General features: G+C 34.4%; 1 protein-coding gene across 1 annotated transcript in view; it reads right to left on the reverse strand.

Annotated features, from left to right (window-relative positions):
- The window catches only part of l(2)05287 (WD repeat-containing protein l(2)05287), a 93250-nt gene that overhangs the window by 54485 nt on the left and 21941 nt on the right, over positions 1–16824 (reverse strand). Inside the window, exons 3-8 of the mRNA XM_090368719.1 lie at positions 9958–10023; positions 4818–4911; positions 3817–3926; positions 3025–3095; positions 2083–2178; positions 818–906 (exon numbers count right to left, since the gene is read on the reverse strand). Coding sequence (XP_090224845.1) covers positions 818–906; positions 2083–2178; positions 3025–3095; positions 3817–3926; positions 4818–4911; positions 9958–10023 — 526 coding nt within the window. The remainder of the gene's footprint in view (positions 1–817; positions 907–2082; positions 2179–3024; positions 3096–3816; positions 3927–4817; positions 4912–9957; positions 10024–16824) is intronic.

Genomic DNA, 16824 nt, shown 5'->3' on the forward strand with positions numbered 1-16824 from the left:
CAGTGGTATCGTCCTCCCACAGGTGAAAAAGGCCCAGGTTCGAATCCTCAATGATGCAAGGAACTTTTATGGGCTTTTTTCACTCCATGGCTGAGTTAATCAGTGTCAGATGTAGATGGCAAGGTTTTCCCCCCAGAAACTGGGATTTTTTGTCCAGCAAAACAGGCAAATTGACTAGAGAACACATGCAATTTACAAACGCAATACACATGGGTATATGAATTAACTTTCCGAGTTGACCCTAATGTAATAGTTTGTCACTAAGCTTTAATGTTGTTGTTCTTTTCTTCTCTGTATGAGGTTTATTAACTTTAGGAGCCATAGTGAGGGGTTTTTAATTTAAAATAAATGTAAAACATTGGTATAATCCGTGATATCAGTATACAAATCACTTTCAAAATAGTGAACGTAAACAAATACAGTAATCACGTGACTTGCTGTTTTCTTTTTTTGGCACTGCAAGACATCTGCACTATATATAAACATCTGATCTCGATGTGCTATTAGCTCGAATGTTCTGCTATTTGGGGTGCCGTTATTTTGACAGTCTACTGTACATATTATATAAATTAGCTGATTATATATTAATTTGTATATTAATTTTTCTTAAATAATAAATCAGACTTTCGTAAAATGGATTGATTCTTACTCAAATAACACTGGTGGCAAATTTAATTTTTTTATAATATACTGGATATTTTACTGTCAATTCAAAATGTATCTACAGACTACAAATTACATGCGATGGTATGAATGCTATTTCCCCCCCCCCATTTTCAGCTTGCTAAATAAAAATACTGCACAAGCAGTTAGTTACCTTCTGCAGAAAACGCAAGATCAGCAACAGGAAGTGTGTGCCAGTGATAAATGGAACGGGTAGGATGATTACTGTCCAGCATTTCTGTCCTATTTAAAAACAAAATGAACATGTTAATTTGCATAAATAAATAATCAATGATATCAGGAATATATGCATTATATTAAAGCATTATATATATGTTTCATGCTTTTTAATCAAAAAAATTATATATTACTTTGGCATTGAAATTTTTAGCCTTTAAATTTGTAGTAAATTGCCTTTTTCAAAATTTATTAAATCAAAATCTATTTATTCAATGCAGAATATAAATCTTAAATAAACTGGGAAAAAAACTGTCTTATAATAATCAAAGAAAAACTCTGGATGCCAGCTATAAGCAAAAGACATCAAAGAAAAGTTAGTAATCAAAATTTCATATTTTGATGTTAAAAGCTCATGTAATCAATGTAGAGATCTGATCTGGAACATCACACTGAAGTGTAAGAAGGCTATATATCAGGCCTATTACGTACCAATTATGATGTATGCATCTGAAACTTGGATTTTGAGGAAAAAAGGATGAAAGCAGAATTCAGGGGACAGAAATGAGATTTATGAGGAGTATCTTGTCTTTCCAGTTAGGGAAAGACAAGATGCGGGAAAAATCAGGAATTATGTGATTAGGGAGAGAATTCAGGTTGAAAAACTCCAGAATAGGTTTGAAAGATTCCATTTGAAATGGTTTGGACATGTCAAGAGGATGAATGAAAGGCGTTTGCCAAAAAGAATGTTTGATTTACAATTAAGGGACAAAACACCAAGAATGGGGAAGACCAAGAATGAAGTGGTTAGGTTCCTCCTCTCTTAATGACCAATGTCATTAAGAGAGGAGGAAACTGGAGTGAAATTAACGACAAAGAAAAGTACATGGACAGGGCATGGTGGCGAGGCTTCATATGTCAACCCGTGGAATGGCAGAATGATAATGATGAAGCTCGTGTAAAATTTAATTCCTGACAAAATGGTGGGTGATACAGCAATTTCAATCTCTCATGTGAATTCACCATATAGAAATCACTTTAAAGCAACCCAAAAAAAAAAAAAAAAAAAGTTCAAATTTATTGTATAGTGAATTTATTAAATTTTTTGATCTTAAACTTGAATTCACAATTAATTTTAATTTTATTCTAAAATTTCTTTACAGATGCCTGACAATTGGTTATAAATACAATTTAAACTTGCTTTAACATAAGATAATCTTTTCATAAGATCTGTTTACATACCAAAGTAGAATTCGTCCAATACTATCACCAGTAGCAATTATATACTCTGAAGGATGACAGGCTACACATGTTAAGCCCCGGGAACTTGTCCTATGACTGTAAGAATTAAAGGAAGGCAAAATTTTCAGAGATTAAGTTTAAATCACAACAGTTAGTTTTATAATCACAGTTTAATTAACTGAGAAATGAAAATAAAACTGAACAGTTAAATACTAGAAATATGGATAAATTTGTGACCTATAAGTAGAAAAAATCCAAATGTTTCGTTTCTATGTACTTCCTAATTAAGAAGAAACAAACATTTCACCACCAAATATGTTAAGAATAATGTCAAATATGACTGTAAAATGTCATCTACTATGACATTTTACAGTCATAAAATTGAAATACTTGGAATTTTTTTAAATTTTATTTAAATTTATATTCTATTGCTAAATAAAATTATCACATTCCAATCAGGTCTCAGTCTGAAAGAACAGGAAGATTTAAGTTTAAAATGATACTTTTAAGTTCTTCCAGCACAGTTCAAAATAAATTTTTATAATCCTTGTTATCAATCCAACTTATACTATCCTCTAAAATATATTGGGACATATATAAGTTGCTCTAACCCTAGTAAGGGATGGGCACTTCTACATTAGGGAAATAGAATATCTGACATCAGACTGAAAAAAAAGACATATTATAGCTATTTTAAATGTTATAACAAGTCAACTCAAGTTGCATATTAGTGATCTGCAAAAAATTAACTTATCATTATTAAAACTGAACTTTAATACTAGGAAATGCAGGGAAAGGGGTATTTTAGATTCTAGATTAAGTTAATTTATAGTAAAGGTAGTATGTTTTACTGGGCATTTTCTATTGTTTGGAATTTTACAATTTACTTTTAAACCACTATAAAGGGGAAAAAACTCATAAAACAAAAGGAAAAGTACTTACATTTTAAATATGCGCTTTACAAGGTGAAAAACACGAAGTTCATGCTTGTATATACCAGCAATATACTCTCCCTTATAAAAGAAAATTTGAATTCCATATTACTAATGTATTTTTCTTGCTCATAATCTAAAATAAAATCATAAAAAATTCTACATAATAAAATGGCCTAAAATAATTTTTAAAAAAAATTAATAATAATAATTAAACATTATTTTGTGTGGCTTTTTCAATTAATGTGTGTACAGGTAAAATGTGTATCACAGAAACCAAGGTTGGTAAATGAAAACTGCATTTCTAGAAACTTGTTTATGCATAGCTTTCTGAATTTATTATTTGCACAGATGATCCATCATCAAAAACTGCTCATCCCTCTCCATAAATGTTCTTCAATAGTTACAACTGACTCTGAAAGATTCAAACAGACTGCAGCATGCATTGACAAGTAAATGATTTGGCAACCAACAGCATTTATATTTTTACTAAGTCTATTATACCACTGAAGAAATGGATGTAAAGCCAGAAAACATCATACATTCATATAAAATGTGTACATTTTCAATGCTATCATCATATATTCTTTGCCATTCTCTCAGGAATAAAACAACTCTACATTAAAATAAAATGTAATAAGAAAACAGCAATTAAAGTTTCTTATTAACACAATTCAATTATTCAATAAGCTAAATTGCAAAATAAATAATGGTTTCAGTCAGGCATATCTTAAAACAATCAGTGAAAGTGTAATTATAAAATAAGTGTAAACTGTCATATTTAATAGTGAATTCAGCTTACCTTTGCACCAAAAGCTACACTATTCTGAGTGTTCATGACGGGCTTTAATACGAATTGCTTCACAGGCCGACCAGATGGCTGAATTTGTACAGAAACTACATGATGAAAATCTGCAATTAAAGCAATAAAAGACTACTTGGATCATAATATTAAGCAACACTTACAGAGAATTTAAGATCTTTAATCTAATTTTATAAGTATCTCCTGTGTAATTCAAATTGCAATGTGATGACAAAAGAAAATCCCTGTTCCTGAAAAAGGAATGAACATATTTTTTTTAATTATTCAAGCTCCTGAAAGCAAATAAAAAAATTTGAAAAAATCACATAACTGTAGAATAAAAAAAAGAACTTCCTGTTCACCAATTTTCATGTATAAACCATACTGATTTATTTATGCTAATACAGGCCTGAAAATTGAAAAATAACATTCCTTAAAGTTTACAACACTAATTTCAAAATATGTTTTCCTTTATAAAATGCAAAAGGAAAAAGTCACGGTCAAATGCTATGCAAACCATTACAGGTTTGCAGAGCATAGGTTAACAGCCTTTCAAACCAGTTCTATAGCAAGGTTACAGATTTCTGCAATGCTGTTCTGGTAGCCAGTGCTTTCTGGTTCCTAATGAGATGGAACACCAGTAGATGAAATCCTTCATCCTTTGGCATTTTATTTCACAAATCCAGCAATCTCAAAAGCACTATCTGCAGCAGAGGAGATAAGATAATCTCAAGCAAACCCTGATGCACTTTCCTAAGCGCACCTAAAAATATTTTTTTTCTTAATCTTAAGTTGAGTGTCACATAAGCTCAGTAGAAGTTTCACCTTATGTTGTAAATTTTACTTAATTTAATCAAATAAAACTTTGTGTACTTTTTTGTAATAAAATGGATAAAACTCAATTAAAGTGAATAGAATATGACAAAAAAAAATAATAAGATACATTAGAGACTTGTTAATCAAACTAGAATGCATCTGGTGGAAAATATAAAAACACCTACCATGGTCTTCTCTTTGGGTCATTACATACCATGGACTTTCTGCATGTACTGCATAAAAAGCAGCAACCGGTGTGTGAAATAATAAATGGTGTTTCTGTAAAAGAAAAAAAAATTAAAATTTTGTCCACTTTTCATATCATAAAATAAATTTTTATAAAAGAGTACTTTGTTACATATGACTTTTTATATTTATATAGAAAGTCACATGTCATTTATATAGAAAGTCAAATAGCATTACTGAACAACAACAAAACAAACAAAAAAAAAAAAAATATATATATATATATATATACAGCAGGCCCTCATTATAACGCGGTTCGCTCTATGCTGATTCGCTATAATGCTGTTCTTATATTATAACCCTTATCTCGCTCTAACACTCTTTTACCAGCGTACAGATTAAATTTTTGGCATGTTTAACGAAAACATTTCATCTGATGTAGTCGATAGCTTGAAAATGAATAACAAAACAGCATTAAAAATTTTCCCACGCTCAGTGAAATTTTCTTCCATGCTAATTTAACTGCCGTATGGTGGCTTGTTATGTAGTTCCGAGATAAACATTTTAAAAAATGATCAAGTATATTGCTTGTAATATTTGCGTTATATGCATTTATCGAAGTCTAATCATCACTCGGTACAGTGTTAAGTGATGGACAGTTTACTCGAACATTGTATAATAATAAAGCCAACTCAGTTACATTTTCGAAGATGAATAATGGCGGATAAGAATTAAAAAGCAACAATGTCTGGACGCAGTAAGAAGCCTACTACGGTAAGAAAAAGACTGAATTTGAAAATAAAATTATAAATTTTGAAGCAAATCAATTCTGTTCGATGACATGTGGATGTGTACCATCAATTTGGACTGGCAGATTCAACTGTAAGAACAATTATAAAAAATAAAGAATTAATTTTAGCAATGGGAAAGCCATAACTAAATTGGTCATGGCTATGCCAGCTATTATAATTGAAACAGAGAGACTTCTAAATAATTTTATTGAAGATAATATCCAATGCACAATTCTGCTAAGTTAAATATTATTAAATAAAGAGTGATTAGCCTATATGATGATCTGAAGAAAGCTCACTTAAAAAAAAAAAAAAAATGTGGAACCATTTAAAGATAGATTTAAAATTCAGGGAGAAGCCATGAGTGTAGATCGAGAAAGAGCCGAAACTTTCAAAAAAGAACTTCTTAAAATTATTGAAGAGAGGTGCTATACTTCTCAAGTTTTAAACATAGATGAAACAGGACTTTTTTGGAAATGAATGCCTAAAAGAAGTTTCCTGTCGAAAGAAGAAAAAAACATGCCATGCCATGCTTCAAAGCGGCAAAGGATTGGTTGACTTTATTGTTGAGTGGTAAACACTGCCGGGTATTTTAAAGTAAAAACCCCTTTTAGTTTACTAGAAAGAGGGCCAAAGTATAACCCAAAATCAACCAAAGATATGAAAACTCGACAGCCCAGGGCCATCAGATTAATAGATTCATGATTTTAATTGGCATTTTAAGTTTAATTTTGATACGTAATGTAACATAGTTACTTACCACATAATTATATATGTATGTAATGGAGAATATTCAATTTGTACAGATTTTTAATATTATATATTTTGACCAACATTTGGCATCTTTTCACTACCGTTTAGTATTTGTGAGTTGCGATGGTATAGACCGCGACTCACAAATACATGTGTTACATTACAAGAATACAATGCTCGCTTAGCGCTGATTCACTTAGCGCTCTGTTTTTCCGGAATAAATTATTAGCATTAAGCAGGGGCCACACACTGAGTGGACAGAAATCATGGGATACCTACCTAATAATGGGTAAGCCCACCTTTTGCACAGATAAGGGCAATCGTGAGGTGAATCATTGAATCCACTAGTTCACAAAAGCATTCCACATGTATTTCCATTCATGCTTGCTGCACCACTGTTCGTAATTCTGTCACCTGGGTGGAGGATCCAAAGTTTGAAAGGACCTATCCACAGCATCCCAAAGATGCTCCAGAGGGTTTGTGTCTGGTGAATGGGGAGGCCATTCAATGGTGGTAAAATCTGTGGAATGTTCTTCAAACCATGTTCTAGTCACCACGGCTCTGTGGAGAGGTGCATTGTCCTGTTGGAAGAGTGCATTGCCCTATGGGTGCACGATGACCATGAAGGGATGTAGATGGTCTGCAAGAATGAACACATAACCTGGACCATTCAGAGATGCATCTAGTACCAGAGGTCCCAAAGTGTGCCAGCTGAACACTCCCCAGACCATTACTGACCATCCACCTGTCTGAACAGTTCCTTGTCAACATGACAGGTGCATAGCTTCGTACAGTTTCTGCCAGATACACATCCTCCCTTCCACTTGAACCACGAGACCTGTCTCCAATCATCCAAGGTCCAGTGCCGATGTTCTTTCACCAAGATGAGGCATAGGGTCCTGTGTTGTGGTGTTAGCAATTAGACTGGTGGGTCGGTGGCTTCCATAACCTATTGCAGCTAATGATCACCTGATGGACTTGGTGGAGACATTTCTGGCACTTCCCTCATTGAAGTCGGCGGTGATTTGTTCCACCGTCACTCTCCAGTTGGTTGAAACAATGCGAGACAGACATCGACGGCCACATTCGTCAACCACCTTTCTGCGCCCACAGTGCTATCCACAATGAGATGCTATCCCGGAAATGGCATATTCCCGATACACTGTTGATATTGTCGAACAGGGATAGTGCAATTTTTGTACCACCTCCATGATAGGGTGATCCATGCATCAGGCACCCACTATCATCCCTCTTTCAAAATCAGTTAACTCATGATGTTTATCCATACTGACATCAAATTACTGCCTATGTGGATGCAGTGTACCAAATACCTGCCAAGCAGTGAGTTCATCCATTAGTGAGAGGGGTGACAGTGTCGCGTTGCTCAAGAACCAGGTATCTCATGAATTCTGTCCTTTCAGTGTGCACGCGCACACACACATGCAAGCACACACATTATAATTCAGAATTCCTCCTGTGGTTGAAATACATTGAAAGAACAATAATAAAGAAAATAGTTCTTATAAACATGAGTTTTCAAATGCCTTCTCACTAAGCTAAAATTTCTTGAAATTTTAGTGGTCTATCAATACTAATTAGAAATGGAATGATTATCTCATAGCACACACAGTCTCAGGAAATTTATCATGTCATTCATCCATTCCAGCAGCTGTCATTAATATCACACTTGATATGGCAAGCACTAGATTTAAAATCTATATGTCATACAGGGTTGGGTGACCACTGAATGGTTCAGCAAACACTTCTTAAGGAATTTGACTTATATGCCAAGTCTTTATATGGTACTATAGTAGAGCATCTCTGTATTATGGAAAACAGCCAGGAGCCTAGCTAATGAAAATTTAGAGGACTGGCTGATTATTAAAATGCACATTGTATGTTAAAATCTCAATGGCACCACAAAAAATATGGAATCCTATTCATGAATCACTGGAATATCAATAGCTATAAATAATTATAATAAAGATGTAAGCCTCTCTAGTTATTGGTGGGTTTTGGTACATCAGCTGAGACCATATTGTGTTAGTGTATATTGTCTGTGCAAGAATGTGTTCACAGGCTGAAAAACTCAAAATAACACACAACAAAAATCCTACTCTCTCTATCTGAGATTGGCTGACTACACTTCCAAACTGAAGAAGCCTTTAAAAATTCCTCCAGTCTACAACAGAAGAATTAAACCCAAACCACTCCAAACAAGTGACAAGTGGTGAAACCACTATACTGTCCCAAAAGACCTACTCTCCTCACCAAAATCCATTAATAGATTACATAGATTTTTGCTTGACCAGACACTTAAAACAACTGCTATAGAGGACTAAGAAGTCAATTTAAAACAAGTTGCTTCAGAATGCTGCTAAGATTCTTCACTAGGGCTGCTCAGAAGAAGTATACCATGTCCCATAATAGTTATCCCATTTGCTGGAGCCCCTTATTTATCAAGGTAAGGTATATGTCTCAGTTGAAGGTGAACATTTTGAGCACTTATGTAAAAAAAAATTTAACACATAAATAAAAGACCAAGTACCTCTGACTGACTAGAAAAATCACAAGAGGCATTTTCTTACTTGGTTCCTACTTTTAAAATTATATAATTTTGTTTAATTTATATTTTAGGTATCTTAGACAATCTTTTACATTTATTGTTTGATACAAAGTTATTAGATAATCTATCCCCACCAGAGGTGCTGTCTGTGGGTGTTTATATTTGTAAATGCATTTTTAGTCCATTTTTATAGTTTTGTCAGTCAGGAAGGTATTGGCTTATGTGTTGTTGTAGTGTAAGGGCTAAGGTGTTCACCTCAGATATTTCTGGGTTGAGGATTTATTGAAACACTACATTTTTCCTTCATCCACTACAGTGCCTTGTAGCTTTCTCTGAAGGGGATCACAAATCACCGGCCAAATTTTTTTCTTCATTCAGATATATATTTTGCCATCCTTTTTTTATATAGGTCACCCAACCTCCATTTCCACTCCACTGGTCATTTATTTTCAAAATTCTTTTCAGTTTGTGAGAGTTCTAGTCCAGTAAAGAAGACATATCATCTCGCTAGTTTCCAGGAGTTTTCTACTTCTGAATATTCTCTTCTAGTGAGTTATGTAATTTAAGAAAAATGTTCTTGTTTATACCGTGGCACAACCACCAGGTCAGTGGAGTTTACAATAAATCAATCAATACAAATATTAATTGGATTTAGCAGTGTGCTACTGCATCCACGCTCCTGACCACTCAGCTACATCAGGCCTTCTGAAATTTATGTCTGAAAGGAGACCTACTTCACACTGACATTTATAATTATCCTTCTTTCTCCAATCACTTCATTCACAAGGACAATCTTTATTTTCTTAAAATTTCAAAAAAATTTTAGCTTTCCACCCCTCCTCTCCATTACACTACCTACTAAATAAAAGAACTTAGTTCATCAATGAACTAAGTTCTTTTATTTAGTAGGTAGCATGAATAATAAAATTTATTAGAGAAAATTAAAACTAATATTAAATGATTTTAATTTATTATTAACTGAAACCATAAGAATTTTATAATTTTTTTTATAAAATTGACTCTACTGACCTTGACAGCAACACCATCTACATAGTCCCACTGAATTACAATTCCATCTTCTGAGCAAGATAAAATCTAGCAAAACATTTATAAAAATTTTTGAATGAAAAAAAATCAGATGTAAAGAACAATGAAAAATTTTCATATACACAATTTTTTGCATAAATTAATATAAGAAAAATTATCAAATAAGAAAAACAACTCTAATAAAGAAATACATACACTCATGAGCCAAAACATTATGACCATCCCTATCTCCATGAGTAGATGCGTCCCACTGCACCAATGCAACATATACAGTGATGGCACAGATAGTGCCTGTCAGTTTATCAGTACGAGGGAAGGAGGAAGGGAAGAATCTGGTGAAGTTTAAACAGGGATTGATTTGCATGCCAGGAAGGCAGGCCAACATCTCAGCAACTGCAGACATTTTTAGCTGTTTGAGGGCCACAACCACAGTGAAGGTGTGGAGGGAATAGTCCCAAGAGGAACACACAACCACCCAACATTCTGGGATGGGGAGACCACTGCTCGTTGGCAGTCAAGGTGAATGGTGGTTGGCAATTGCTGTCTAGGACAACAGACTGCTAATGATCCATCAATTAACAGCAGACTACAACCAGGACACACAGAGAAACATTTCTGAGCACACCATCCAGTAGACACTCTTGCAGATAGGATTACAGAGTAGCTGACCTATTCATGTGCTCATGCTGACTGACGGTCATTAACCTCCACCTGCAGTGGGCATGTGAGTACCATTCCTAGACATTGGATGGCTGGAAAAGAGTCACCTGGCCAGATGAATCAAAGTTCCAGCTCCATCATGGCAATGAACAGGTCCATATATGACAGTGAGCAGGTGAACAGCTGCAACAAGACTGCATTGTTGGATGAAATCAGGCCAGTGGTAATGGTATCATGGTTTGTGGGAAGTTTTTAATGAACATCGCTGGGTCCCCACTGAAGACATCCTCACTCATCATTGTTTTGGACCAAGTTTTTGCCATTGTTTTGCCCTATATGTTGATCATGTATCCAGGTGGCACTGGACTCTTTCAATAAGACAACACCCCATATCACAAGGCCTGCATTGTGCAGGAATGGTTCAAGGGTCATGTCCAAGCATTTCATGTGCTCTCCTGGCTACCAAATTCTCCCAACATCAATCCCATCGAACTTTTGTGAGATGCAGGGGAACACAACAATCGCCAATGCCTTGCTCTGGGACGTGTTTCTTTCCAGCTAGTGCAGAATACTTGAGGACACCTAGAACCATCTTGTGGAGCTGATGCCATGCTAGGTGCAAGCAGATATCATAGCAAATGGCAACTTAACACGTTATTAAGTTGGTAGTTATGTTTTGGCTCAGGAGTATATATATATATTTCAAAATATATGGGCAATGAAGCCCAGTTCTTCCTACTTTAAGTAATATTGTTAAAATATAAGATAGATTATCATACCTTTTCGTAGGAAATTTCATCACCTGACGCTCACATCATACTGTTCGGTTAATATAATATAATATAAAAGATCTAAGTTTATAACGCGAAAATATCCTTATTAAAAGATCGTAAAATTATGCAGTTTTTTATAAAACTAATCTTGTCTTCAATTCCCACTGCTACCAAGGAAGAGCAAAGCGTAGCCGATGTACATCAATCTACCCCAAACTAAACCCACCAGTAATGACAGATTAGAAACAGAAGATAATTGTCAAACTATATTAAAAACAGTATTAAAATATTTTAGACTAAACTTCTTATAAACATGACGAAGTATTTCGGTTATGAACCTTTATGCACATGTGTGAATAGCATGATTCAAATTGGTTAACGAAAATAATCTCGTCGCGCTGCACCAATTTTAAAGTATAAGAGAGTGGATATTGTTTAAATTATCACTTTACTTCTTGTGAGCATGGTTCATAACTGAAACACTTCATCATGTATAAAGAAGTCTAGTCTAATATATTTTAATACGGTTTTTAATATAGTTTGACAATTGTCTTCTGTTTCTAATCTATCATTACTGAAGGGTTTAGTTTGGGGTAGATTGATGTACATCAGTTACGCTTTGCTCTTCCTTGGTAGCAGTAAGTAGACAATAGGAATTGAAGACAAGATTAGTTTTATAAAAAACAGCATAATTTTACAACCTTTTATTAAGGATATTTTCGGTTATAAACTTAGATCTTTTATATTATATTATATTAACCGAACAGTTTGATGTCAGCATCGAGTGATGAAATTTCCTACAAAAAGGAATGATAATCTATCTTATATTTTAACAATATATATATAAACTTTTTTTAATGTTACAATATTATAATAAAAGAATAATTATTTTTGATTCAAACAGCATTTTGAATTAAATAAATACCTGTGTTTTTATCAAAATAATCTTTACTGCAAAGCAACTTTGCATGATTGCATAATCATCTATTGCAACCATAAGCAAGGAGAATAAAGAATGTCATTAAGCATTTTATTTATAAAATGAGCAAAAAAAAAATTCATGTCACTGTACTGCAAATAATTTAAATAGCAATGACTCAACTTCCTAGCATTATGATACTTCTGATTAGGTTAATTCTCCATATTAAATTTATTTTGGGGCAAAAATAACTGATGTTATTTTCTGTTAGCAATTTTATCATCTTGTTTAGTATTCAATATAATTCTGTTGGCAAAACCAATAAATTTTCAAACTGCTGAAACCACAATAATATATGGATGTCCACAATAATATATGGAGGTATATGTTGAGTTCAGAAAAAATTATAGTAATATTTACTCTTGTAACTTATTAATGGTTAAAGAAAATGAAATATGAACTGGAAACTGACATGCATGGAGTAAAAAAATATCTGTATCCAAAAGAGGTAAAAAATTTATCCATATTTCATCATAGCTAGTTGATGATGATGAATGCTTATCACACATACAATCAAGATTCTCCTTGATTATGTGTGCTAATCATATTCATATTAATATTCTATAACAGTGTAATCACTACACCTTTCAATTTTAATTTCTAAAAGATTCTTTTTTAGTTACATGGAAATTTGGGATGTTAATGCCAATTTATCCTTGTTATCATAAGACATCAAGCTGATAACCGCATTTTCTGTTCCCTCTTATCTATAATTCCAGCATAATCTTTAACAAGCTCTCTTTTGGACATAATTATTACTTTCTTTATGAAAATTTTAAATAACAGTAATAACAGAATATCTCCCTCCCATTCCAACTACCAGACAGTTTTTAAATTCTGTACAGTGGGATCAACTGATGATGTTACCAACAGCAAATTCTAAGTGGGAAGCATTCAAGGAATTAATTGTGGAAGCTACTAAAAGTTTCATACCTATTAAGAAATATTGTTCAAGGTTTAGGCCTAAATGGTTGTCAAATGAACTAATGAGACTCGTAGCAGAGAAGAAAAATACATGGAATGCATATAAATTATCAGGCGACACAGAAGTCTATGGCAGATATAAGCTAGTCTGTAATCAAGTCACAAAGGAGGTTAGGCAGGCGAAGACAGATTATGAAAAATCTTTGGCAAAGGATGCTAAGAAAAACAGCAAGGATTTCTTTATTTATATGGCGCCTCCGTAGCCAGGTGGGCAGGAGAAGCAGTGTGTAGCACACACTTCTTGATTAGACTGGGGTTCGAACCCATGACCACCAAATACGGAGGATGCAGGAAGGTCAAGGAATGACCACCACCATATCCCCGGAGCAATATGGTCTTAGTTCCTAATGCTCCTAAAAACCAAATAACAACAACAACTTTATTTATATAAACTTTAAAAGGAATGGGATAAATCAGATTGGTCCACTTGATATCAATGGCTCGACTGTTGATGATCCTGCTCAGATAGCAAACAAACTGAATAGTATTTTGTATCTACATTCACACGAGGAGTTATTAAGGATTGAAAATGCCAGAAGGTTATCAAATTGTAGCAGGGTGCTTAATGATTTTGTAATAACCGAGAGCAAAGTGGAGGAGAAATTGATGAAGTTAAACATACGAAAGGCACCTGGGGTGGATGGGATCTATCCAGTTATATTAAAGGAGGAGGCAAAGGAAATAAGCAAACCCTTAGCCATAATTATGAGAGCATCCTTGGACTTGGGGGAGGTCCCCACGAACTGGAGATGTGCAAATGTATCCCCAATTCACAAAGGGGAAATCAAAGGGTGACACAAGTAATTACAGACCAGTTAGTTTAACTTCTGTTATGGGTAAAATAGTGGAGTCACTGGTTAAAGATGCATTGCAGGATCATCTGATCATCTAGACATGACTGCAGCAATAATTCAGGCACAGCACGGGTTTGTTAAAGGAAAGTATTGTCTGACAAATCTGATTGGTTATAATGATGTGATTACAAAGGAACTGGATGCAAAAAATTATTTTGATATCACATGCTTGGATTTCAGGAAAGCTTTTGACACTGTTGCGCATGGAAGACTACTGTACAAATTGGAGAAGAATGGTATTAAGGGTAAGTTGCTACAATGGACAAAAAGGATGGTTGAGTGGGAGAAGACAGAGGGTGGTAATCAATGGATGCTGCTCTTCTTCGTGGACTAATGTTATTAATGGAGTCACATTGTTGTTTTGTATATTTATCAATGATATTGATAAGGGTATATCAGGCTTAATGTCAAAGTTTGCAGATGATACAAAGGTTGGCAGGATTGTTAATGACAGTAATGGGCAGTGCGCTACTGTAACAGGATCTAGAAAATTTGGGCAGAGAAGAGGCAACTGAAGTTTAACATTGACAAATGCCAAGTTCTGCATATGGGTAGAAGTAACCCCAGAGGAACGTACCAACTGTGCAGTACTACACTTACGGTGGTAGAAAATGAAAAAGACCTGGGAGTAATTGTGCAGTCAGATATGAAGTTTTCTGAGCAATGCAGACAGGCTGTCAGAGCAGGTCATGGGGTTTTGTGAATGATATACAGGAATTTTGCTAGCAGGGAAAAGGAGGTGATTGTCCTTCTGTATAAAGCAATGGTCAGGCCACGCCTTTAGTACTGCGTACAGGTCTGGATGCCTCATTTTAGGAAGGATGTAGATTTGCTTGAGCATGTACAGAGAAGAGCAACAAGATTGGTGAGGAGAATGAAGGGATCCTCTTAGCAGTTTCTGAAATTTCATTTTTTATGTTGGAAGGCAGAAAAAGAATGAATATTCTGCAAATCAAGCATTTAGTAATCAAATTTTTGACCAAAAAGGGCAGAAATGCACGAGAAAAAATCATGAAACATGGTTTCGGAAGTATCACCCTGCTATGGTACTGTTGCAAGGTTATCGGCAGAGTTCAAAACAGGAAAGAAGACAGTTGAGAATAACTGAAGGTCTGGTTGGCAATCAATTCTGAAACAACTGTCATCATTAAAAAAAATATTTTAGAAAACAGAAAAATTAGTACGTCAACTTCAAAAAGTAATTAACATTTCCCATGGAAGCATTTTAACAATAATACATAAGCATCAGGAATGTCCAAAGTTTGTGCAAGATGGGTTCTCGGAAACCTTTTGATTCATGACAAACATCAAAGAGTGAAGTCATCAAGAGAATTTAAAATTAATTCTTGCTAATCCAGATAAAATTTTATCCCGTTTTGTCACTGGTGATGCAAATTGGCTACATTTTTATGATCCTGAATCCAAATTAAAAAACATGCAGTGGAAGTACAAGGGAACTCCAACCCTCAAAAAAGTTTCAAATTGAACCATCAGCTGGAAAAGTGTTGGCCTTGATTTTCTGGGACACAAAAGGATTTTTTTTAATTGTTCACCTTGTACCTAAAACTGTAATAACAGGGGAAGATTATGCCAGACTCATGCCAAAGTTAAAAGATGCAATTTGGGAAAAAAAGACAAGAAAAGTTGGGTTATTGGGTTTTGTTTTTCCATTGACAATGTAATCATGCACAGGCTAAAATTCATGAAATTGAGTTTGAACAATTAATGCATTCACTGCTTCCACCACAAGCAAATATGCAGCTTTGCATTTTTAATCGACTTGGAGAGAAACCGCCCTACTTACAGAACATTTCCCTCCAATTTGACAGAAGAAAAACCCAGATTTTTTGTCCAACAACCTTCACCGAGGCAGATTAATTCAGACATAGTGAGAAGAAAGCCCAAAAATGTCTCTGTCCATTTAAATCCAGACTGGCTCAATCCCAGGTCAAAAAGATCGTAAGCAAAAGTGTTAATCTAACACCATACACCCTGAATCTAGCACCAAGTGACTATTATTTGTTCAAAAACTTCAAGTCCCATTCTTTATAGAACTCATATTAAAGATGATGGATAGCTAAAAGCAGCTATGGAAGCCTTGTTTGATGTCCAACCTGGAGATTTGAATTTTTTTTTTTTTTTTGAAGAATTAAATACAATAACCATGTCTTTTATACTCTGTTCTCAGAATTTTTTTTAACTACCCCTCATACATGCTAAGTATTAGTACATACAGCCACTCCCTGACTTACGTTATTATAATGTGGTTACAAAGGAACTGGATGCAAAAAATAATTTTGATATCATATATTTGGATTTCAGGAAAGCTTTTGACACTGTTGCGCATGGAAGACTATTGTACAAATTGAAGCGGAATGGTATTAAGGGTAAGTTGCTACAATGGATAAAAGGATGGTTAAGTGGGAGAAGACAGAGAGTGGTAATCAATGGGTGCTGCTCTTCGTAGACTAATGTTATTAGTGGAGTCCCACAGGGTTCGGCGTTGGGTCCACTGTTGTTTTGTATATTTATCAATGATATTGATGAAGGCATATCATGCTTAGTGTCAAAGTTTGCAGATGACAAAAAGGTTGGCAGG

The sequence above is a fragment of the Mastigoproctus giganteus genome, chromosome 1, assembly GCF_048544385.1.
Source record: "Mastigoproctus giganteus isolate SK-2022 chromosome 1, ASM4854438v1, whole genome shotgun sequence".
Taxonomy (NCBI): Eukaryota; Metazoa; Arthropoda; class Arachnida; order Uropygi; family Thelyphonidae; genus Mastigoproctus; species Mastigoproctus giganteus.